This window comes from Lathamus discolor, chromosome 4, assembly GCF_037157495.1.
Source record: "Lathamus discolor isolate bLatDis1 chromosome 4, bLatDis1.hap1, whole genome shotgun sequence".
NCBI classification, from domain to species: Eukaryota; Metazoa; Chordata; class Aves; order Psittaciformes; family Psittacidae; genus Lathamus; species Lathamus discolor.
Window position 1 is genome coordinate 46,297,017 of NC_088887.1, and position 24,244 is coordinate 46,321,260.

At 35.3% G+C, this 24,244-nt stretch overlaps 1 protein-coding gene across 4 annotated transcripts in view; it reads left to right on the forward strand.

Annotated features, from left to right (window-relative positions):
- Window positions 1-24,244, forward strand: part of RPS6KA3 (ribosomal protein S6 kinase A3) — a 77,436-nt gene that overhangs the window by 43,565 nt on the left and 9,627 nt on the right. For 2 of the 4 annotated variants that reach the window (XM_065677316.1, XM_065677318.1), the window contains exons 7-17: window positions 2,317-2,423; window positions 4,571-4,608; window positions 4,993-5,135; window positions 8,240-8,310; window positions 13,046-13,134; window positions 13,402-13,466; window positions 13,565-13,667; window positions 14,482-14,606; window positions 16,718-16,840; window positions 18,550-18,639; window positions 22,602-22,760. In XM_065677316.1, coding sequence (XP_065533388.1) covers window positions 2,317-2,423; window positions 4,571-4,608; window positions 4,993-5,135; window positions 8,240-8,310; window positions 13,046-13,134; window positions 13,402-13,466; window positions 13,565-13,667; window positions 14,482-14,606; window positions 16,718-16,840; window positions 18,550-18,639; window positions 22,602-22,760 — 1,113 coding nt within the window. Of the gene's footprint in view, window positions 1-2,316; window positions 2,424-4,570; window positions 4,609-4,992; window positions 5,136-8,239; window positions 8,311-13,045; window positions 13,135-13,401; window positions 13,467-13,564; window positions 13,668-14,481; window positions 14,607-16,714; window positions 16,841-18,549; window positions 18,640-22,601; window positions 22,761-24,244 lie in introns of all 4 variants that reach the window. The other 2 variants (XM_065677315.1, XM_065677317.1) reach the window with 1 other exon arrangement.

The window sequence follows — 24,244 nt, forward strand, 5'->3', positions numbered from 1 at the left end:
TAAAATCCAGTTTTCATTAAATGAAATTTTTAATATCTTCTTTTAACCAGCTAGGGTTTCTTTGCACGAAGTAGTCACTCCATGAAAATGCTATTGGTAATTTACATTGTTTCTGAACAAAAGCTTAGACAAGCAGTCTTTCTATGCTGCTTTTTACACCTTGCAAAAGTTTCTTCTCCTACCGCCACCATGTCTAAAGATGAGTCTCATAAAGAGCATGGATTTATGCAAAGTACTCGTATTCAAATTAACAGATTTATGCCTGGTTTTAATATCCAGAATCTAGTGCTGGATTTTTTTCCATGATTTGCATATGAACATGAAATTGCATTATTTATAAGTATTAAAAAAGCAAGAATTTTATTCCACTTACTTTAGTAATTTTCCAAACATGAGCACTGTGCCTCCATCATGCTGATATCTCTATAAATGTGTCAAATAATGACTTAAAAAAAAATTGAATACATTTATTTTATTATAACTTCTAAAATAAATACTGACACTTCACAGATCAGATTTTTTGTTTCTTTGGGGTTTTTTTCCCATCACTCGTGTACAAAAACTTCCAGCAAGTACATGGTAGAATAGAGAGATAAATATATATATCTGGAAACCAGAACTTGTAATTGTAGCTGCCTTCCATTTTCCCTTGCTACAAAGTATCTGGGACAGTTGGGTCACCACTACAAAGCTGTATGGTTATTAAGATGAGGGTAGAATGCAGTGCATATTGTGTATAGATGTATTATCATATTTCTGCTGACCACGTAAATTACTACATTTAACTCAGCTAAGCCATCTGTTTCAAGCTGCTTCGTCTAGTTTGTTTTGCCATGAATAAAGTAGAAATTTATTGGTAGTCTAAAACTAAGATACTTTTTTTTTCCCCCTCATTAAAATCCATAATTCTTTCTTGATTCCCGAGAATGAATGTGTATCACTATCCTGCTGGTGACTTTTTTCATCTTGAGCCACTCAAATTTGCTAGATTTTTTTTATATGGCTAGATAAGAAATACTCACTATAGGTACCTGAAACTAAACAAATTGTTTATAATTAAGGGAGTGAAATGCGAGTTGGATGCCATTAATGTCATCCTCATACCAATTCATGTGATTTTAAAGTAGATTAGATGAACTGCAGCCTAAAGTTCCTGCTTTTTCCTTATTGACTGCAAAGGGAAAAGTGATTAATTCAGAGCTGGATGTATACACTGCAGATGTTTAAGGTTAGGAGAGATTGATTCTGTGCAGTGTTTATAAAGAATACCCACACTATGTGTTGGGTGTATTATCATCCTCATGAGATCTTTCATTATTTGAGCTTTTAAAAGTTTCTCATAGAGATTTTGCTTCTTGAATGTGTCTGTACTTAAATATTGGCTATTTTGGAAAAGTAACATCAGCAGCAACCTTTTATACAAGCTTTGATACTGCTTTCTGCCTTTAAACTACTAAGGGGAAAATATATTCTGCTTTCTTAATTCTTGCTTAATATGATGTTCATCTGTGCTCCCCATTGCCGTTCTTTTTTTCCAGGTCCACATGCTCTATCTAAAGGTGTTAGTCTTAAATTCCAAGTACAAAAAGGGGAGGGAAAAAAAAAAAAAGGCTGAGTAGTAAGTGCAGTAGAATCGTATCATGAAGGATTTTTTTTCCTGCTTTATCTAGATTCTCGGAAATGTTTAATTATAATGTTTCCTGTCAGTGCGTGACAACAGTTGTTGGTATAATTGGCACAACATTTTCATTGAATGTAAACAGGGATTAGTTTGTCTTCCCAGTAGAAAAATAGCATTGCTACTTCAGATCTTAATTGTGCTCTTACGTAGGTTAGTTCTTTATTTTACTCTTTTATTTCCCTTTTCTGTAGTTACATCTCAGGCTGCATTTTAGGGGCTTTGCCATCACTGTAATTTATTTTTCATAGTACTTAGAGACAGACTTCTCAAAACCAAGATGAACACGGTCCTCTTATGCCTCTGACTTTGTAGATGAAATTAAGGCATTTGGACTTCTTTGGTCCATTTGTTGTCTGGAAATGAAATGGTCACATCCATTAAAGAGATCACTCACTTTCTTTAAACACTTTCCAAAATTTTTAGCCCCAATAGAATGTGTCTGTCTGCTCTCTTGAGGAATCAGAAGCACATAACCTCAGTTTTGCAGAAAAAAATAATTTCATGGTATTTGTATAGAAATTAGTTAAAAGTATTATGAAGAGCTATTCTACAAAACCAGTGTTACCATTGCTTGATTGATGCTAGTGTCAGCTTTACAGATTTTACATGTAAAATACATTGGTTTACTTTTTCAGGTGATGTTCACAGAAGATGATGTTAAATTTTACCTGGCAGAATTAGCACTTGCTTTAGACCATCTACATAGTCTTGGAATAATATACCGGGACCTAAAACCAGAAAAGTAAGATTGCTCTGCAGCAACTGCAGTATATTGATTTGATTTCCGTTGTACTTCTACCTATGCATTTCTCCTTGCAGCTGTTAAAATTCAGTAATTTCTTATGTAAACTGAACAGGGAGCGAGGTGGGGGAAGCTAGCAGACTGTTTTAATTTAAAAGGTTGAATTTTGTCCCTTCCCACACAAGCCATTCTATTATTTCATTTCCACTAGAACTTGAGCATTTAGTTTGAGTGATATGTCAAGTACATCCATGTTACTTTAAGTAATGAGTATGCTGAAATATGCCTAGCTTTCCTTTTCCAGGTTGATTAGAGCATACAGTGGGGAAGAGGTGATCTTGGTTTTTTGGTTTTGTCATTATTTTAGAACTTCTGGACTAGAAATAAACTTAGAACAAATGCATGATACAAACTTAGAGTTGAATGTTCTTTTTGTTCTCTTAGGCATTTGAAAGCCTAACAACAAACACTGGATTTGGGTTTTTTTTTTTCTAACACTGATTTTTACAATGCACTGTAGTAATAGCAGAATGAGGTTTATATTTTAAAATAAAATATGAAAATAATAAGTCACAGGCTTTTAGTGTATTGACGATCGTATAATTACACTGAAAATTTAAAATAAGCTTGAAGCTACAGTTCTGGTATGGTGTTGTGTCTCAATATATTAGTCATCTATGCTTCATTCAAATGACTGAATTCTGTCTCCTGTTTATGACTTTCCTCCAGGGATTTATTTTTAATTTTTTTTTTTAATATAGTTTTAGAAGTTTTGAAGTAGAAAATGTCAGTGCTATCATCTGGAACATTTGAGCCGTTCAGATATAAATGTATGCTGTAGTGTTACCCTCTGCCTGGAGGGGAATCTAGGTGACAATATAATGTGTGCTTTTCTGTTGTGCTTAATCAGATAGCTAACACACTCTGCCTCATTGCCAGGAAATCTGTAATAACTCTGAAGTCCTAATGGTGACCATTATTCTCTGTTATGGCTATATGGAGAACCTGAAAAGTCTGTGAGATAACTGTCTCATGCAAAATATTGGTGGAAAAGAGCAAATACAAGTATCACAGAACCTGGCTGTTCTGTGGAGCTTCCATTAGGATAGCTTGTTCTTTTGTGCATCTTGTGGAAAAAAAGACGCAGATTTCAAACTGTTTAGCCCTGACTAAAAAGAAGGGAAGTATTCATACTCAAATCAGAAAGCTGGGGACTTTTAGCATGAGTTGGCACTTACAAATGAACAAAGAATGGTGTTTAAGCTTTGGGAGTGTTCTGTTAAGTAACTCTGAAGTGAGGAAAAATAAGCTTACCAAGTGGAAAAAGATCATTAAATTGCAAAGCAAGAGAACTTTAGTTATTTTGCTAACATTTACTTCTAAGAGGAAAAGAATGAAATAGTAATTGTCAGAAGACTAAATAGCTACAGCCTTAAATTATATTTTGTGTTTGTTTCTGGGTTGGGGCTAGTTTTTTTTGTCTGTTTGGATTTTTTTGGTCTTTTGGTTTTGGTATTTTTGAGGGGTTTTTTTTTGTTTGGTTGGGTTTTAATTATTTGTTTTTAAGCCTTGGATGTATCTGGTTAAAAAAAAAAAAAAAAACAAACTAGCAAAGTTTAAAATTACTGCCAAGTTATGAATGAGATGGTAGTAACTTTCACTGTAGCCTATATCTATACTGTGGAGCTGTTTCCCACCATGGCAACTGCAAGCAGGAAATGGACAAGCAGTGTGTGCCTGGGTCGTGTCTCATTCTCAGAATGAAATGCAGCTCCCCACAGAAGAAGCTGGAGGAACTAAGTCTGCTGTGTAGGTGGTGTTATAGAGTCCAGTTCTTGAATACTGTGCATGCTTTGACTTGCAATTATATGCAGTGGTGATTAAGGATAGTTGGCATCTTGGCAAAGTGTGATCTTTTTTGTGACTGAAGTAGGCAGACGCACAAGACCTGCTCTGAGTATAGGGCCTGTGTCCCCTTTGGTACAGCATGAGAATATTTATTACTTTATGTTACTGGAAGTGGTCAACACCCTTTGAAATGATAGTATGCTGTTCTGTTTATTCCTAAATGTTGTCAGTACATTGACTGAAACAACAGCCAGAAAATATTCTAACTAGTTTATTTTACTCTTTTTACTGTTTTTTAGCATCCTGCTTGATGAGGAAGGACATATCAAATTGACAGGTGAATAAAGGGAAATTGCAACACCTGGAGCTTTTCTGTTCATCATAAAATCTTTTAATTTTCTTTTCTTTTTTTTTCAGTAAACCAATATGGTAAAATAAGTGATTTTAACTGGTAGGTAATTTTTCTGTGGAGCAAATAGTGCAAATATGTTGAAATAAATGACATACATAAATATTTAAATATCTGCTTTGTAATTATATCTGATGTTATGGACCTGTGGTAATATGGGGAGGGAAGGAGGATTCTCTAAGCCCGTTATGTGTCAATGGATGTATATACAAATGATACAAGCATTGCATTTCACATTATAGTAGAAATATTAACAGTGAGTGATTAAAAAAATATATATATATTTAGAACTATTTTTCATTTTCCTTCCAGATTTTGGTTTAAGTAAGGAGTCAATTGATCATGAAAAAAAAGCCTACTCTTTCTGTGGAACAGTGGAATATATGGCACCAGAAGTCGTTAATAGACGAGGCCATACACAGAGTGCAGACTGGTGGTCTTTTGGTGTTTTAATGGTAGGTTTCTGGTAAATGTAAATGGTAGCAAAACTGTGCTTTGCAAGGTTTGGTGAAACAAATCAAACATTGAACTCTAAGGTGAGCTTTCAATGAATTCTCACTACAAAAGAAGTCTAAATTATATGAAATTAATAACTACAACAGAGTTTGTTTCAAGAACATGGGCTAGGTCTCATATCAACACCAACAATATGCCATATTTTTGTTATCATTGAAATACTGTGCATCTATTTTAGCTTGAATATTAAAGACTAAAGTACATAGGAAAAATACTGCTTCTTCCAAGGCAGGGAAGACATTTAGATCCAAATTTTAAGTCTAAATTTATTCTCAAGTGGAAAAAATGAGTGGTAACTTTCTAATTAGTCTCGAGTGTAATTGCAGCTCGATGAAATAATACTGCTGTTGCTCTCCCACATAAAATAGTCTAAATGGCTCTGAGCTGATATGGGATGTAATTGTTCAGTTGCTTACAGTGTTTCTGCAAGGACTTAATTTCTGTAAAGTTGCAGGGTAGGGGGAATAATGTGTCTATCAAAAATGGCTTTGGACAATAATCATGTTTGATATTTTAGAAGTGCTGAATGGCTTTTAATATTTATAATCTTTGTGTGCCTTTTTGACATAAAGATTAAATAATTGTATTTGTAAAGGAAATGTTTGTTTCTTACTGCTTCTGCTACATATGACTGTAACAGTACAACTAACATATGCACTTTGTCATGAGGACTCTTGTGTCTGAAAATAAGTCATCCTGTCACTTTTTAATCATCCAGAATGCTGTTGTGATCTGAAAACTGACTATGTAAAAGCAGCACCTGATAAGTAAACTCACTTAAGGCAAACACACACACACCCTGTCACAAGTTCACATTTTGTCAGTAAGAACACAATTAAAATGTAACTGCTGTAGCTGCAGAAAATCTGTTGTTGATAACACAAACATAGTTAAAGTTCACCTTTACTTTGTAAAGCTGGAAAACATAACTTTGTGCTTATAAAGTGGGTATGTTAAAACTGGAAATTGCTGAAGGATGTTAGGTGTGACTGGTATAGCTGTCACAGTCTAAGAGTACTGCATTTTAAACACTTTGGCTTCTACTTTGAATACAAAAATATAACCATAAAAAGCAAAATCTCAAATTAGTATATGGAATACAACAGTTTTCTCTGACACATTTTTGTTGCTTGCATTTCTTGTTTACATGGTAATTTTTATAGACAATCTGTATGTATCCACTCTTAAATCATTCTTAATTAGAATCTGTGTTGATTGGGAATTCAAGTGGTTGTTGGTGTGGTATGAGTACACAGTATCTAGATTGAACAGAAGTAACAGCACAGAAACAAAAAATAGCAAAACATCTCAACAAATCATTTGGCCTCTTTTCTGCTGATGCTAGACACTAAGTATGCTTAAACCCTCATTGAGAAGTCTATTCTAAATTGTCCTTTAAAACTATGACTGTTTTAAGGAATGCCAGATATCTGAAAACATTAAAGTTTTCAGAAGTATTATGTATTTGTTGAGGTACTCTTCTGCTGAAATAAAAGATGGTAACTTGGAAGGCCAATGTTGGCTTATTCTTAAAGTACTATTAGCTTATTGATGTTGGAATATATTATTTGTTGGGGTTGGGGAGGGGTGTCTCCGCACACAGAGAGGACATGTATGCTGAGTTATTAACACAAGTGACAAATAGGAGCTTGCTAAAGAAATTTTATTTCAAACAAGTGTAAGTGAAACATACAGCACTACAAATGTACCTTTAGAAAAGTTTCTTTACAAGTGAAATATGTGAGAATCATTCTAATCTAAAACAAAAGGGTAAATTTTTTTTATAGTTTTGGCTGTCTTTCTTCTTCCCGACAGCTCTCTTAAGAATTGTTGAAGTTGAAAGTAGGGGTTTTTCACATTGGCATTATATTAAATTTTTAATTTTAAATATAAGTAGATATATAAAATTAGAAAGTGTCTGGCAGTAGTGAAAAGTTGGCATCTTATTCTCTGAATATTTCATAAGGTAGTAAGAAATTTTAAAATTTTAATAAGGAGTTTTAAAGAATGCTGTTAGTGCAACTTAATGCTCTTAATGTAGATGTAACAACACTACAGTCACACATTGTTCACTCAAGGTATCCATGTATATTTTTAATGCTTATAAGGCTGAATGTTTGAGTGGTACCAGAAAAGAGGGGAATAGAGGATACCTTGCAGTCAGGATGATTTAAGTTTTCATGAGCTGTTCATATGGTTTCTTTATCATTATTTTAATGACTTTAAAGGTATGCCATGAAAATTCATTAAACTGAATTGTTTTGTAATTCTTAAACCAAAAATTGGGATTTGTGCCTCAGACTGTTGGCTGCTGTGACTGCTGCCAGACTGCTTTCACTTCCTCATTTAGATCTGAGAACCCTACAGTACACTGCAGCCCAGAGGAAGTGCTTTATATTTACTTATTTTTACTCAGTCACTTTCAGAACAAATCAGTATTTTAACAGTGTCTGTTGCCTACTACCAGGCACTGTAGGATGTGCATGCACGTACTGTGTAGCTCTTACATGTTCCTTCAGGCTTTATTTCCTCTGTATGCATACAGTAACCACTTTTCATCATGCATGTCTTTGTCAGTCAACTAACCTTTTTCCCCTTTCCAATGAAGGCTATTACATGCCAATTTTAAAACTTTTGACTTTTTAAAGTATCTCTGCATGAGGAGAAATAGTCACTAATTTTTGAATGGGGAGTCTTTTTCCCCTACCCCCCACTCTTGAAAACTAAAATGCAGTTATGTAGATCAAGTCTTCCAAGAATTAATATTTTTGGGAAGGAATAGAACACAGACCATTGTAATCTAAATTGTTCAAATAAAAGCATGTAAAGCAAGGTATCAATATAGGAAAATATTTTGCAGCTTTATAAATGGCAAAGGCTGCTTTAATGTTCATAGTAATTTAAACTGTACAATGAGAAGTTGTTTTGCACAGACTTGGTTATTAACATGCATGAATTTTGGAAGGTTAAGATGCTAAGTAGTTTTGACAAAAATTAGATTTTGTCCAGGTAATGTAATTGATGAAAGTTTTACTCTATACAGTTTGAAATGCTCACTGGTACTCTACCTTTCCAAGGGAAAGACAGAAAAGAAACCATGACTATGATTCTCAAGTGAGTACACTCTTATTTATATATCTCATCAGGTATTCTACAGGAATGCCCTCCGGGCTGCAATATCTAATTTCTACTCTTCCCTCATTTCCAAAGGTACTGGTAAATCCTCACTCCCTATTCCATACTATTAATTCCCTTTGCTGCCTATCTAATTTGCCTTTCTATTCCTCCCCCATACCAGGTACAAAGAATCTGATAGCAGCTCTTTAATAGCTTCTCCCACCATGTTATCTTTCCCATCTTATTTACATAATGTTTTTTAACTTTCTTATCCTTTTTTATACCCTGTGTATTTTTTAACTTGTTGGTTTTTGGTTTAGGGTTTTGGTTTGTGGGTGGGTTTTCGGGTTTTTGGGGATGTTTTTTTTCTTTTGGGTTTTTTGGGGGTTTCGGGGGGTTTTTTGGAAGTATTTTCTCTTTTTATCCTTCTCTACCATACCAGCTCCTCACCCTACTTTTTTGTATTAGTGGTGCTGCCAACAACTCTCTTCCCTGATACTTCCCCTATGTGCTAAAGTGCATCCTCTCTTATGTACTTCTCTATGACTCACCCAAGTTCCAATTTTCCCCTTTGCTATTTCCATTATAGATTTTGTATTAGCTATATTGTGAAAATTGTTTTCCTTCATGCAGTTAATGTTCCTGGTTTTGCTAATGAAGGCCTGCTTTTTTTCCTTGCTGATCCCCTACATATTCTCAGAACTAATACAACCTATGACATAATTGTCCTGCTTTTGGGACTGTAGCCTAACACTGTGCAAACAACTGTTTCCTCATATCAGAGTTTCACTTCTCTTTTTCCATCCATTTTTTACTAATACCATTTTTCCCTCATCCCGTGGAAGCTCATAAGACTGTTTTAGTTTTCTGCTTCATAGTTCATCATTGTTCTTAGTCCTGTTAGCACTTGTCTACCTATATATTGAAACCAGCAATTCTTTTGCATCAACAGCCTGTTTTGAAAAGTAAATACATGTAATTCTTCCATATTTTTACTAAGTAATTAGAATGTGAAAACCACTAGAAAACAAACTCGTTCTTTTCCTTGCTTTTGCTTTCATGATGCATATACATTGTTATTCTTTGTACTTGTTTTTCTTCCTCATATTTGCAAATGTATTTAGTTTCTTCTGCTGCCTCAATACCATGCTAATTCAAATCATGTTGTGATTATAGAATGTTCCTTAATAGTGTTTCCACTGCTGATAGAAAAATCTTTTGTTCAGCCGTGTAGAATATCCTTGCACCTCTGCAGTTTTGACATTCATAGTCATCATAGCTCAAAGAGTGGTGATGAATGGAGTTAAATCTACTCGGTGGATTTTTTTTAACTTGGTGGTCCACTGGTCACAGGTAGTATCTCCAGGGCTGACTGTTGGGGCCACATCTGCTTAATATGTCTATCCATGATCTGGATGAGGGGATTGAGTGCACCCTTAGAAAGTTTGCAGGGGACACAAAGTTGCGTGGGAGTGTCGATCTGCTGGAGGATAAGGCGGCCCTACATAGGGACCTGGACAGACTGGATCATTAGGCTGAGGCAAATGATACAAGGCTCAACAAGGCTAAGTGCTGGGTCCTCCACTTGGGTCACAACAACCCCATGCAACACCACAGGCTTGGAAAGAGTGACTGGAACGCTGCCCACCAAAAAAGGACCTGGGGCGTTGGTCAGCAGCTGGATGAGCATGAGCCGGCTTGTGCCCAGGTGGCCAAGAAAGCCAACAGCATCCTGGCTTGTATTAGAACTAGTGTTGCCATCAGGAGTAGGGAAAAGATCACCCCGTCCCTGTACTCAGCACTGGTGAGGCTGCTCCTGGTTCCTCTGGTGAGGAACACCTCGAATACTGTGTTCAGTTTTGGGCCCCTCATGACAAGAAAGATATTGAGGTGCTGGAGCAGGTTCAAAGGACAGCAAAGCTGGTGAAGGGTCTGGAGCACAAGTCTTTCAGGGAGCAGCTGAGGGAACTGACGTTTAGCCTGGAGGAAAGGAGCTCAAGGGAAACCTTATCATTGTCTACAACTACCTGAAAGGAAGTTGTAGTGAGGGGGGTGTGTGGTCTCTCTCCCAAGTTAACAAGGGATAGGAAAAGAGGAAATGGCCTCAAGCTGCACCAGGCAAGGTTTAGATTGGACACTGGGAACAAATTCTTCACTGAAAAGGTTGTCAAGCATTGGCACAGGCTGCCCAGGGAAGTGGTTGAATCGCCATCCCTGGAGGTATTTAAAAGATGTATAGATGTGGCACTTAAGGACATAGTTTAGTGGTGGACTTGGTAGTGTTGGGTTAATCGTTGGACTCAATGATCTTAAGGGTTTTTTCCAACCTAAACTATTCTATAATTTCAGATTTTATCTGAGCATGTATCCCTAATTACCTTTCCAACTTCTTTCTTTTCTCATCTTCTAGTCTTTGTAATTGCTGTTAGTTTCAGGGAGTTGCTAAAAAAATGTAGTATGAAGTTAAGAATTTTTACCCCTGTTTTAATGTTCTGTACACTTCGAATTATTCCATACGTATAAATCTATTTTGCTGTTGGTAATACAAACAGCTGAAAAACAGAAGGTATTTTAAAGTCTTCCGATAAGTTTGCATTTTTGTCAAGCCCCGGAAGAGTGGCAATATGTTTTTATTTTCTGTATTCTAGTAGAAGTACTATATTAAATTTTTCATAAAACTGTTTAAAATGGAGAGGTGTACATACAAATTCATATTGTCATAGTGTATCATTTACGATATCTTGATTTCTTACTTTCCTTTCCTGAAAATCCACAGGAAATGTATTTGTCTTACAACACATGTTTTTCTGGGACCTTTATTGCTCACATCATTACCAGGACAAGTTTCTGCTTATTCTTATGTGTTTTACCTAAAACTAGAAACTCTGCAATTTGAAGAAATCGTAGTTTGCAGCAATAACATTAACTTATTAAAGTATCTTTTCCTCTTTACTGAAGAGGTATACCTTAATATAAAATTTTGTCTTCGTCCATCAGGAATGTCAGAAAAAAATTGCTGTCATTCATGTAGTTGTATAAACTAAGAACTGAGGACCTGGCCTCAGTTTTTCTCTGGCCTTGCCTTTTCTTCTGCTGTGTCACATGGCCAGTAAAGCATTTTGTGAAATGTGCTCCTTCATGATAGAAAAGGAGCAATAACAGTCTTAACTGTGATTTGCACAAAGGCCTCCAATTCACTCCACTGTAGACTGCAGTACATATCATTCCTCCAGAATTTCTTCTGCATATTCTGTTTCTGTTCACTTAGTCATTTCTCTGTAAGATTAATTGCAGCCTTGTTTTTGGCCTGGTTTTAGATTTTTCTAAGCTGTTGAACTTTCTTGCTGAACCTCCAGGGCTGTATCCTACTGTTGGAGCTGATTTGGATTATAATAGGACAAAGATTTCCACCCTCTCTAGCACAGTCCTGTCATGTTCAAATGTGTCTTCTGTATCGTTCAGTAACATTGTAAATGGTGTTTCTGCAGACAATGCGTTCCTTGCTTCCTTCTTACAGCTCTCTGATACTTTGCTGTGAGCAGAAATGACATCAAGTGAACACACAATCAAATCACTGCATATAAAGTGCAGAGTTCAGCTGCTAGTGGCACATTGTAATTGGGGAAGCATTGAATGGCCCACTCACTGCCCATTCTTCCACTCCATTGGTGGTCTCGATCTGCCTGTAGAGTGTTACTGAAGAGCCCAAAGAAGGCAAAGTATTTAAAGACTTCCCCACACACACCCAGCCCTGGCTTACTTAATGATAAAAGAAATAAAAAATGTAGTGAATTCTAGTTTTAAAGGAATCAATAGTGAATCAATGGCAATTTGTGTGCACTTGCTGAAGTGACATGAAAGTGGACATCCACGATTAGCTGGAACACAAGCCACATCTTGTTGAAACACTGGGAAAGCTTAGGTCACAAATTCTTACAGAAAAATACAAGCTACAGATTAAGTAAGAGATGGGAAGGATGTACCCATCCTTACCGTTACCATGTTTGTAAGAAAAAGTGGGAGAATGGAAGCTCAACATTGAATGGAGAGGAGAAAAATATGGTGAGGATTACAAAACAAAATTAAATGACCGAACTACAAAAACTTTAAAAATTCAAAACTGGCAAGTTTTAAAGTAATGTTTAAAGGGGGGAAGAGAGGAGAGAGGAAAATGAGTGATCTTTTTAATCTGCTAATCTTGCAAGATCTGTCCTACCTTAATGCAAATTCTACATTCTAGCTTAGGTTTCCTGTTGTTTTGCTTAAGTGTTCTTGCTGTATGTCATACTAGTCTAGTATTCTTACCCCTTCTAAAATGTCCTTTTTACTTAGTGTTAGAATGGATTTGCTTGTTTGGTGCCATTTGGTAATAACTGGACTTATGAGTGGATCAAAGTGTATTACTAAAATTTACAAATTGGTAAACTCCTATCCTGTCCTAGCCTAACTACTCTTCTCTGCATTTTTTACCACCTCTTTCTCTACTCAAGTTCCTGGGTTGTTACTGAAAATATTATATTACTCGAGGGGAAAAAAAAAAGAAAAAAGAAATTGCAGGTTTACATGACTGACAGCACTTTTGCTCTGCTTCTGATATCCGAAGGCAATTTCTCATTGGTGCTTTTTTTTTTTTGTTTGATATGGATTTGTTGAATGACAAAGGACAGGGTGAATGCAGAGTTAATTCTTACCGAAATATGTTTGTATGCTATTAATTATTTTTGTTCTATAGGGCCAAACTTGGAATGCCTCAGTTCTTGAGTCCCGAAGCACAGAGTCTTCTGCGAATGCTTTTCAAAAGAAACCCAGCAAACAGATTAGGTAGAGTGTTTAGGAGAATATTTAAAGTTTAATTAAAATATTGGTAACATCAGTGATTATTAAACTGTACAGTTTATTGTGTAAAATGGGTTTTGAAGTAAGAACATAGTTTGCCTGTTTGCTTTTCTAATGATCAACAAAATATTATCGCTTCTGCTAGCCATACATTTAAAATTAATGCAGAAGAAATAACAAATATAATTTTGCTCGTTGTTCTTTAGACCAACAAGAAAATAATTGATGGACATTTTTCTTCCTTTATAAAAGGAGCGGGTCCAGATGGAGTTGAAGAAATTAAGAGGCATGCATTTTTTTCCAAAATAGATTGGAATGTGAGTATCTAGTTAACAATCAACTCAGCAAATTTCTTTAAGTATTCAGTGATGTTGTATAACTGTTTAATTCACTCTGGCTTATGCCTTCTCTTCAGAAATTGTACAGGAGAGAAATTCATCCTCCTTTTAAGCCTGCAACTGGCAGACCTGAAGATACATTTTATTTTGACCCTGAGTTTACAGCAAAAACTCCAAAAGGTAAAAAGAGAAGAATTAAACAATTTACGTATTCAAAAACGAGAGATATTGTTCCTGTTCAGCATATGTCAAGTGTCTTGTTGTTCTAGGTGTTGCTGGGCTAAGTGAATGCTCACAGACAAGTATTCCGTAGTTCATAAAAGTTTTTGTCATCTTTGGTGTAAATGTATAAGGGAAAATTGAGTTGTCCTATGGTAAAAACATTCAGCAACAAAACATACACCTAAATTCAGTTTTCTTATCTAAGTAATCTCTTTCTAAATTAAATTTAAAAAAAGGTTATCCGCATCTGTATCTGTTTAAAGGCTATATTCTGTGCCTTCGTTTAATTCATGGTGGTTACTCTACATGCTATGTATATGTAGAAGCTGAGTCTTCATTTCAGACTTCAGGTGGCAAATTTGCTGTTTCAGTGTAATATGTCTTTGCATAGCTTTACACTGATGTATTCAAAATATGGTAGAAATTTTTGTCTTTACAAATTCAGGGTATTACCAAAATTTGAGTACTACTACTCCATAGATACAAATATGCTTCTATATGTAAATATTTTCTGCAAAATAATGTGTTTTGCATAATAAAATATTGTCTGACAGCAAATGCTTTGTAGTCATTAATCATCAGTTGTGTTTCTAGATGCTGTCTGCAAAGCAATTCAGTCATTATTTATATTTTGGTCCTCAGAAACACTTTCTGCAAATTCCAGTTTCTGTGTACTTTACAGCATAAAGCTGTAGTTTGCTTTTCAGAGTAGAAATAATCTCATCGCTACATTTTAAAAACTCTGCTCATAAGTAGGTGATGTGTTTTTCAGATTCGCCAGGTATCCCACCTAGTGCTAATGCGCATCAGCTGTTTCGGGGATTTAGTTTTGTAGCTATTGCATCAGATGATGAAAGCCAAGCAATGCAGACAGTTGGAGTGCATTCAATTGTCCAGGTGAGTACATGTGCTTAAAAAAAGGTCAGTAGAGCAGTATCTCTTGGTAGAGGGATTGTTTCCTTTATCACAGAATGAAGTAACATGACAAAAGTCATAGTTACCTGCTTTATACAAGGGAAGTAAAGATCAGATTGTATTATCTAATTATCCAAACCTCTGAAGGTCCAGGACCTGTTTAATTACTGAATAGTCACAGGTGTGATTAGGATGTGTACTCTCAAATGAAAACATTCTACCATCTATACTGTATTAACTCTATCAAGCCACAGCTGTAAGGTGAAGGAGAATAACAGGCATCTCAGTCTTTATTCCCCCATGCATGACAATATACTGCAGTGCAGTAGGAGGCATAGGAGCACAACTGTGAATTTTACCTGGCTGTTTTGTACTGCTTTGCCTTTTGGCACCCATGACCCAGAACATACTTTGCTCCTCCCAAGCTACTTAATGTGCTAATCTGTGATACTTTGTGACTAATTCCAGTGTATCATACAACTCAAAGTTAGGGTATTGCACACAAGCTTTGTCTTCCTAGCAGTATCATGACTCCGATACTATCTCCTGTATTAATAATTGTGACATTGTCACTTTTAATAGCCTTACGCAGTCACTATTCTTATAGATTGCCTATTGGTACTGTTATTGCCAGTACCACTTATTTTTGGACACCAGGCCTTTGGTTAGGTACAGTTTTGTGTGAAACAAGAAAGGTGGACCCCATGGTAGAATGGGGGAGAGGCATGCCTTGCCTCCTTATGAAGCTGAGGTCATTTTAGACTAGAGAGTATACAATCAGCAGGTTAAAAAACAGATGAACATACAGGAAAGAAAACTTGAAGACCTTTACAAAAACTGTATTTCTACCTTCTCTTTGTGCTTTTAATAATTCTAATTACCAAGGAAGACTGGGTTGTGAAAAGCAACTGGTGATATAAATTGTATTGAAAACTTATTGGTGTATAGGTAGGAATAAACATACTGCATGAATGGGTTTATTTCTATCTTTCACTGCAAGGATATTTTGAAAATGCCTGAGAAAATTTAAAAAAAAAAAAATTATTATTTGGACCATAGCTATCTCTTCTGTTTTTTAATCCTCTCAGTATGCCTAGAGTATTTGTAGCATGCTTGTTTGTACACATTACCTATTCCATGTGTAGTAAACTATTACATTTCAAGGGGTTTTAGATCCTTTCTTATTCTAAAGAAGATGCCTGATTTGGTATCTGCATTAGAAGGACATTTGGACCTGAAGTCTTGCTAAAGTTTCTGCAAGCTTTTCTTTACTCCTTCTTTCCCACATAGTTTTGTGGATGAAATTCAATTTGTATATGGTTTCCTTCTCTTGTAAAGGTCTCTTTCTCTGCTGGCTTTCCTCTGTGCCCTTCTACTGCTTCCTCACTCTTGTTTCCTCTTTTCTGTGCTGCAGGATATCCAGATGGTTTCCTGCAAATGCTTTGCATCCTTTGCACAAACTCCTTATACTAGAACACCATTTACTTCCCTTACAAGAGTGAACACTTGTCCTTCTTTCAGCTTTTTATTTCTGTCAAAGGATTTCTGACTGCCATTCCATGCAATTTCCAGTTAATCTGATTCTATTCAGTATGTCTGAATTTTCCAGCTGGCATTCATCTATTCAGATAGTAGAAATAGTGATGCTTTTTTACCATTATCATGTAGTCTTCCAATCTCCTTTGTTTTGGAGAATCATTCAAGACCAGATTGGACAGAGCCTTGAGCATGGTTTAGTGTGAAGCGTCCCTTTCCATGGCAGGGTGGTTGGAACTAGATGATCTTAAGGTCCTTTCCAACACTAAACATTCTATGATTCTATCTGTAATAAATCAGAAAATGGAAAAATAATTTTGACAGTTTCTAAAATACAGTGTGTGGTATAAATGATATATTAGACAATGTGTCTAATATATCATTTCTCATACTAATATCAAACAGAAGGTAGTGGCTATTTAGACCATTTTGACCTAGTGTAGCCATCAGTTTAAAATTCAGTGCAATTCAGTAGGAATTCAGAAACTTATTTTTAATATAAAGTTCAGTTATATATTTAGAATATTCATTAATTGATAATGTTATTTTGGTAGCAGCTGCACAGGAACAGCATTCAGTTTACTGATGGATATGAAGTAAAGGAAGATATTGGAGTTGGGTCTTACTCTATCTGCAAGAGATGTATTCATAAAGCTTCAAACATGGAATATGCTGTAAAGGTAATTACTTTGTAATAAAATACACTGCGGGGTATCATTAATTTATTTGACATTAAGAACATTGCAAATAAGATTTTTTTTTAATGATAAAAAAAATTCAGATGCAAGTGTGAATTATACTAATCAAATAGAATATTCACTGAATATACTATCGACCAGATATGAAAATTTATATATTCTATAGAATTGCTGTGTGTTTTGTTACCTGTATGCTGATTTAGGTGGTGGAAAGCAATCTTCAGTCTTCGAAATACCCATGTAAGTACAGTAAAACTGGTGAGAGTTACATGACTGCTTCTAGAAGGAAACATGAAAAATCTATATGACTTCATAATTCCTTAAATGTGTAATTGATTACTTTAAATATAGCTACATAGTGTTTTATTGCTTCCAAAGTAGATTCAGGTAGCTAGGAGTTCATAACAGCCAAAGTTTGGTATACCTTTGAGAATAAGCTTCAACATTTTGTCTTTGCTTGGTAGTTTTTAACAAGGTTTTTAATGCTGCTTTAATGTTATTCTAGCAGGCTTTTTAGGACTACTTTGAAGGCATTAAATTCTTCATTGAAATCTGTGGAGGTCCATGAAGTGGAGTTACAAGTTTTTTGTCTTTCTGTGTAACACTGTAGAGCTGAATGGTTACTTAGGAAAGCAGGAGTATGGATTAGCAGACGGGGGGGGGGGGGACGGGGACGGGAGGGGGCAAAGGAAAAAATATTTAAATCCCATGCCCTAAGGCAGTTCTCTTTGAGGTGTAAATGGTTTACTACTTAAGTGTGTAAAATGGGAAGAAAAATTAAGTATGTATTGCTGTATCCCTGTATGGATTGTCTACTGGAAACCCTCCAGTTTCAGTTTGGTAGTTACATACTTGCCTTTGGTTCTGACCAGGAACACATTTTACTTTTTTGCTGCAGTTTGAAGTAATTTCTTGAAACTGGAAGAAAGCACTGCACTTGCATAGCTATTAATTCCTGAACATTCCATAACATTTATTGTGAACAGTGTCTGCCTTTTCTATTGTCTTTGTGGCTTTTTTCCCTCAAGGAATCATGAAAGAAGAATAAGGTGATCAGTGGCCAATGTGTTGGGATAGTACTGGTAGCAGTAAGGAGGGTAGATGGAGATGGAGAATACATTAGAGAAAATTCTACAGTTCAGAAGGAAAGAGTCAAGAATGCTTTTTAAGTAGGACAAAATAGTATTTTGCTTGTTTGCACAGGGAGAACTTCAGAGCCCAACAGAGGTTCGAATGAACTTTTATAATTGAATGCTAATCTGAATTAACTCTCAGGATTTTTTCATTATTGGTTCCATTACTCTCCTGCTTTGTCTTTTCCTGCACTAAATATTACTTTGAGATTAACATTTTTAAAATCAGTTCATTAGCATCATCAAACCAGTAATTCATGTCAAGTTAGGAACTTAAGTCTTACCTACTGAACAGCCTCTCATTATTTATGACAGTGTGAGGGATTAGATCACTTATCCTCCAAAACTGTTTTCAGCTGAGAGATTTTCCCATGTTTTTCCAGCATCTTTTGTTTTGCCTTGCTGTCACAATTTAACAAACTTTGTTTTGGTTATAATCCATGCCCTTTACCAACAATAAATACTGTTTATCTGTTTATGCTAATAAGCACACCGAAGTGTTATGCTATGTAATATTCACAAAAATAATTATGCCTATGTATCTATTTGCTCCTGTAGATTATTGACAAGAGTAAAAGAGATCCAACAGAGGAAATTGAAATCCTGCTGCGCTATGGACAGCATCCAAATATTATAACCCTGAAAGATGTAAGTAGTGTGATAAAAGACATCCTTTAGTATATTATAATTGCATATCACTTTCTAATTTGAAAAATTACTAACTACATTTTAGATTTATTACATGGCTTGCAGTATTTAAAAATAAAACAAGTCCTAATGCAATTTATTCAGCAAAATCCAATTTTTCACTGCAATGTCTTCTTGTCATCTTTTAAAGATGCTCATATTTTGATACAACGTAATTCTAAGCACTCCAATAATTTATCCTTTGTAAATCCCAGCACAGAAATAATTCATTTAATGTTGGCTGTATTTTTAAAGGAACAACAAAGTTGGTTTTGTTTGCTTAGTTAACTGTGTATCTACTTCTATGTAATTAGTCAAAAGCAATTTTAAAGTTATATAAAGTTATATGACTGAGGACTCGCTTATTAGCACAATACCCAAAGTAATTTTGATGGACAGTAACAAGTATTACTTTGTAGTGGACAAAATCTTTTCATGGCCATCACTTTTCTGTACCTTTATCTGGTCTTTCTATGAAGATTACTTATATGTTTTTTTTCTTTTGGTATTGCTCTGACCATGAGAACACTTTGACCATAAAAAGCAAAGAATAATCTAAATTGGAAGAGGTTTTTCATAGTGAACAGTAGATTCTGATGATCTAACAGAAAAAGAAAATTGTCTTTCTCTCCTTGATTATGCATTAAATAGGATTAAAAATTAAACAGGCATGTGCTTAATGACTAACTTAGTCTGCAGCAAAGTATTCTGGTCCCCAGAACCTAACCTCAGGCAAAACAGCTAACCATTTCCAGGAAGCTGAGCTCAGCTGAGGTGACATTCTCATTTTGAAGTCATAAATACTGTGGAGATGAGTACTCAAGAACTATGCCTAAAGTTCTTCTCCTGCCTTCACCTTACCAGTATCGTATAGTTTGTCCCTTTCTTGAGAGAGTAAGTCAGATATACAAGGAAGCCCGCCATGGAGCATACCTTATTGCAAGCTAGATACCATAATTATAATCCCACTTCCTGTTTGTTCTGCTTCACATGGTTGGACAGTAAAGCTATCTGATAGCAACTGTGCTAACAGGGAACTTGCCTCAGCATTTGCTTTGCTTTTAGTGCTGCATGCTAGGTTTATGTGTTACTTCAATTCATAATAGAGTTTACGTCGTTTAAACAGGAAGACAAACATAACGAATGTGAGTACTTACCTGAACTTTAGCATTATGAATATTTTACACTCAGAGAAACCCAGGCAGCCTCAAAAAGTTGCCACACATGCTGAATTATTTTACTTTGTAATTAATTCTTCATCATCAGTTATCTTCCAGCAGGAGCCATCTTTCATTCATGCGAACAGTAATAAATAAATAGCAAAAGGAAACTACAAAATAAAAAAGCCTTAAGTCCGCAGTTTCCCAAGCAGGGTCTATGGAAGTACGTCCAGTGTAAGGGAAGAGGTATAGGATTCATATGCAATACAAACTTGTATAGTATTCACTACTGTAAGAATTTAACATTGTTTAAGTTTTCATTGTTCTAATGTAGATGCATGGGGCAGATGGCTTGCATATCCCACAATACAATGATGTGCTATTACAATTTCATAGGAAAGAATAAAAAGTACTTGGCTTTCAGGCCTCAAACTCATCAAGATCACTGTGTATTATTACACAAATAATATAGCCTGTATTTCCCAGTTGATGTGACTCAATTTTTCATTCAATCCCATAACTAATTTTCAATCTTTCTATTTCGAAATACAAAATTAAAATGTTTCAGCATATAAGTGGATGTCTTTGGAAATTACAGTTCTGCAAGAAATACCTTCTTTTCTTGTATTCAAAAAATAAATGCAGTAATATTTTAATTTAGTTTAGGATGGAAATTTTTATTCTTGCTTCCTCTTTTTATGTAACTTAATTCTGAAGGTGTTTGGATTGAAACAATGGATATTCAAAAGCCTAAATTCTTCCTGCAGTGCACAGTCCTCTGGGGTTTTTCCTTCTGATTGTTATCAGTGGTCTTTTTCAGTTACACACTACATAAACAAAAGAAGGAGCTATATTGTGCTAAATCAGATGTCCTTCTTATCCAATATCCTGCTTCTGACAGTGGCCATTAGTGGATGCCTAGGAAACGGTGTAAGAACGGAAGAAGCACACAGCTTCCAACAAACCATTACCTAGGAACTTCCTGTGCCAGACCATTATATATATTTCACCCTTTTTTACTTATTAGTTACTGTTCTGTAGAAGAACTTTTGTCCTTTTTTAAAGTTATTTAAAGCACTGGCTGAAGAAACTTTTCAGAAGCATTTTAGAAACCTGAATACAGTATCTTATCTCCCTGCCTATGTGCTTATTTATGAGTTCAAAATGCCTAATATCTATGGGAAATCTTATTTCATTTTGCAAAAGACATGTTTTCTTTCTCCATTACATTATATTTTGTTCATATGCCTACATCTGTTCCTCACCATAGTTTCTTCCAGTTTGCCTGGTAGAGAACACATACTGACTGATCTTTGGCATGTGCCAGGAGTTACTTTTAAAAGCTAGCATCACATTTATGATCTCAGCATAATACTGTGTACCTGTGAAGCAGACTTCAAAAGTATCTATAAACTGCAAATAACTAAATTGATAATACCATTAGAGAAACCAGAGCAAAGGGAGTGGTGTGTTTGGGGGGTGTTTGGTTTTTGTTTGGAGTTTGTAGGGTTTGGGGGATGGCTTGTTGGTTGGTGTTTGGTTTTTGGCAGGCAGGTAGGACCAGCAAGGGGTAGCAGATAAAATAGCAACCAAATGCATCATAAACCTATAAAATTGTAAAGCCTACAGAATTATTTCCTTAGTGCTCTTCCTCTTTTTTATTTGGTAAGAAAATAAATATGTCTAAGCTTAGAACTTTAGAAGCCTGTATTTCCCAGGTAGCTTAAGACATGGAAACTGGTATGCAACTCTTTGGGTTTTTTTTCCTTTTTTATTTTTTTCGTAATTTAGCTGATATCCCTTGTTTTATTTTACTGCAACTTGGATAATTGTTTCTACTTTAACTAGTTTTTATTTCACATCTATTATTGAAGAGAACAATTGTGACATCATCATAAAAAATAGGCTGAAATAATAATGGGGAACACAGTCTGTAAAAAATTTTACTAAAGCAGGAACTACTTTCTGGATTAAGTTAAAACCCCAAGAAAGTGCAACTGAAATGAAGCGCTTAGGTGAATCTTAAGACATGTTTTGGTATAGTTCAGTCTGTAGTGCCCCCTGGTGACAGTATAAATAATTCTCAATTACTGTTTCCCTGGAAGATAAAAGCCAAGCAATTTAAGCCATTTTCCACAACTAAAAGGGCTAAAGTATACATATTTTATTAATTTTAGACTTTGCTATATGCTTTATGTGCAGAGTAATGTATAAGTTGTAGGCTTTTTTCATAGCAACTTTGTATACATTTACTTCAGTGTCCATAGAGGCTATTTGAGGTGAACTTAGTATTTTGGGGTTTGGATTCTTGGGTTTGGGTTGCTTTTTTTTCCTTGTCTGACTTCTCAGTTGAAATGATCTCTGTTCATATTTGTAAATTTGTGCAATAATTGCTCCTAGAATTAGCTATGGTTTTTCCTTAATTAAATTAGTTTCCATTTATTACTGCTTTTTAGTTTCTCCCATGTCTACTTCAGTATGTCTTAGTAAAACTGTAGGGAAATCTGCATGTTATTAATCTGGGGGGGTTATCTCTTTAAATATTTACAAACCAGTATTTTTGTTATTTCCTTACTGTGCTACCTTTTTGTAGAAGGTTGTGTGTTCTTTTCTGAAGATGAGCAATGTTTGGAAAGCATGAGGAGTGAGAAATATAATTAAAGAAAACAGCTTGTGGATGCACCTGCACTATCTCTGTGCATTCCATAAGAAGACAGCGGAGAATACATATTTTGAAGTTTAATCGTTATGTACTTCTTGCAGGTGTATGATGATGGAAAATATGTATATGTAGTAACAGAACTTATGAAAGGAGGAGAACTGCTGGATAAAATTCTTAGGCAAAAATTTTTCTCAGAACGAGAAGCTAGTGCTGTTTTGTTCACAATAACAAAAACAGTTGAATATCTCCATGCACAAGGGGTAAGTTCTCATCTTGGACACAATGCTTAGAGGTGCTAGTACTCTTTCAGAAGAATAAACTCATACCTTGATATGTTCTTCTGTGTGGTAATTAATTTTTTGTAAGTAAGTACACTGCAGCAGGAATTTGTGTTGAAATCAAAACATTCCCCATCATGTGAAGATCTCCAGATAATGGGGATGATGCAGCTCTTTCTGTTGTCCTTCATACAGTCTGTCAGCAGTTCTTTGGAATATGCATATAATGAATAATAGAGAGGATATGAGAGGAAGTTAGCCAGGAACAAGTGCTAGGACCAGTGCTGTTGCTTAGCCAAAGGACCTGATGTAATTCCAGCCCCATCCTGTGATAAACCTTGAAAAGTTATTTTTCATCTATCACATTTTGGAGCAGAATATTACTGCATGCCAGTAGATGATTGAGTCTGCTAATCAAAAACATGATGATAAAAAATAATGAACTGAAATATCCTGCATATTGGTTTGCTTTTCTCTTTGCTCTAAAATAAAATGTTATTTCAAAATGTCAGATTGTTTCGATTATACTGATATCTTTTCAAAATTTACCTGTGGGAAAACAGTACAGGAACATATTTTCTTTATTCCTTGACATGAACATTCTGGTTGCTTAGGAATTAGCGTCTGAATTCGATCAAGACTCTACAACTCAACAACTCAAGCAGACTGGTTCTAGAAACAGTCTGCCAGATCCCCAGCACTGCTGTTTCCGTTGCCTACCATACCTCTTCCATTGTACCCTTTTTAGGATCTATTAAAAAGAAAATAAAAAATAAAACATTAAAACCACCAACAAGAATAAAGCTGGGTTTTTTCTTCTGCCTCTTGGATCAGTAAAGGATTTATTTTCATTTATTTCATTTATTACTTAGAGAAAAAGTATTCTAATCTATCTAAATGCCAAAAAAAAAGATCAGGAGCCAGTTCTGTCATACACTGATATCTCAAGTCAGGATGTTTTCCTTAACATCTACCCAATTCAAATTCTTTAATATCATATTTATGTTTCAGTTTATAAGATGCTTATTTCCATAATGTTAAGTATTTATTTTATTAAATCTGAGAATTGCAAAGTATTTGCACGCTGAAGAAAGCCTCTACTAAAGACAGTGTATTAAATGGCCTTACAGACCCTCTGCAGTCTTTTACTTTTTGGTCTTGGACTGCTTACTTTTTTCAAGCACTGCTAGCTTTCTGGAAGAGTGCATAGAGCTTCTGAGTCTGCACATCATTCGCAGGAAGTTTGGGTTATCTTCTTGTTCTAATGTGATTACCTTCTTGAAATATTTCACCACTGTCTTTTCATTCAAATGTAACCCTGCAAAAGCTGTAGTTTAATATTAATCAAATACATAGGACAGTCAGGAAGATGAAGGCCTTCACAGCAGGTCTGTTTAAATATTTAAAAGAAGACATTTAGTTCAACTCTGCTGTCTGCACTATATACCCCCTTTCTTTGCAGATAG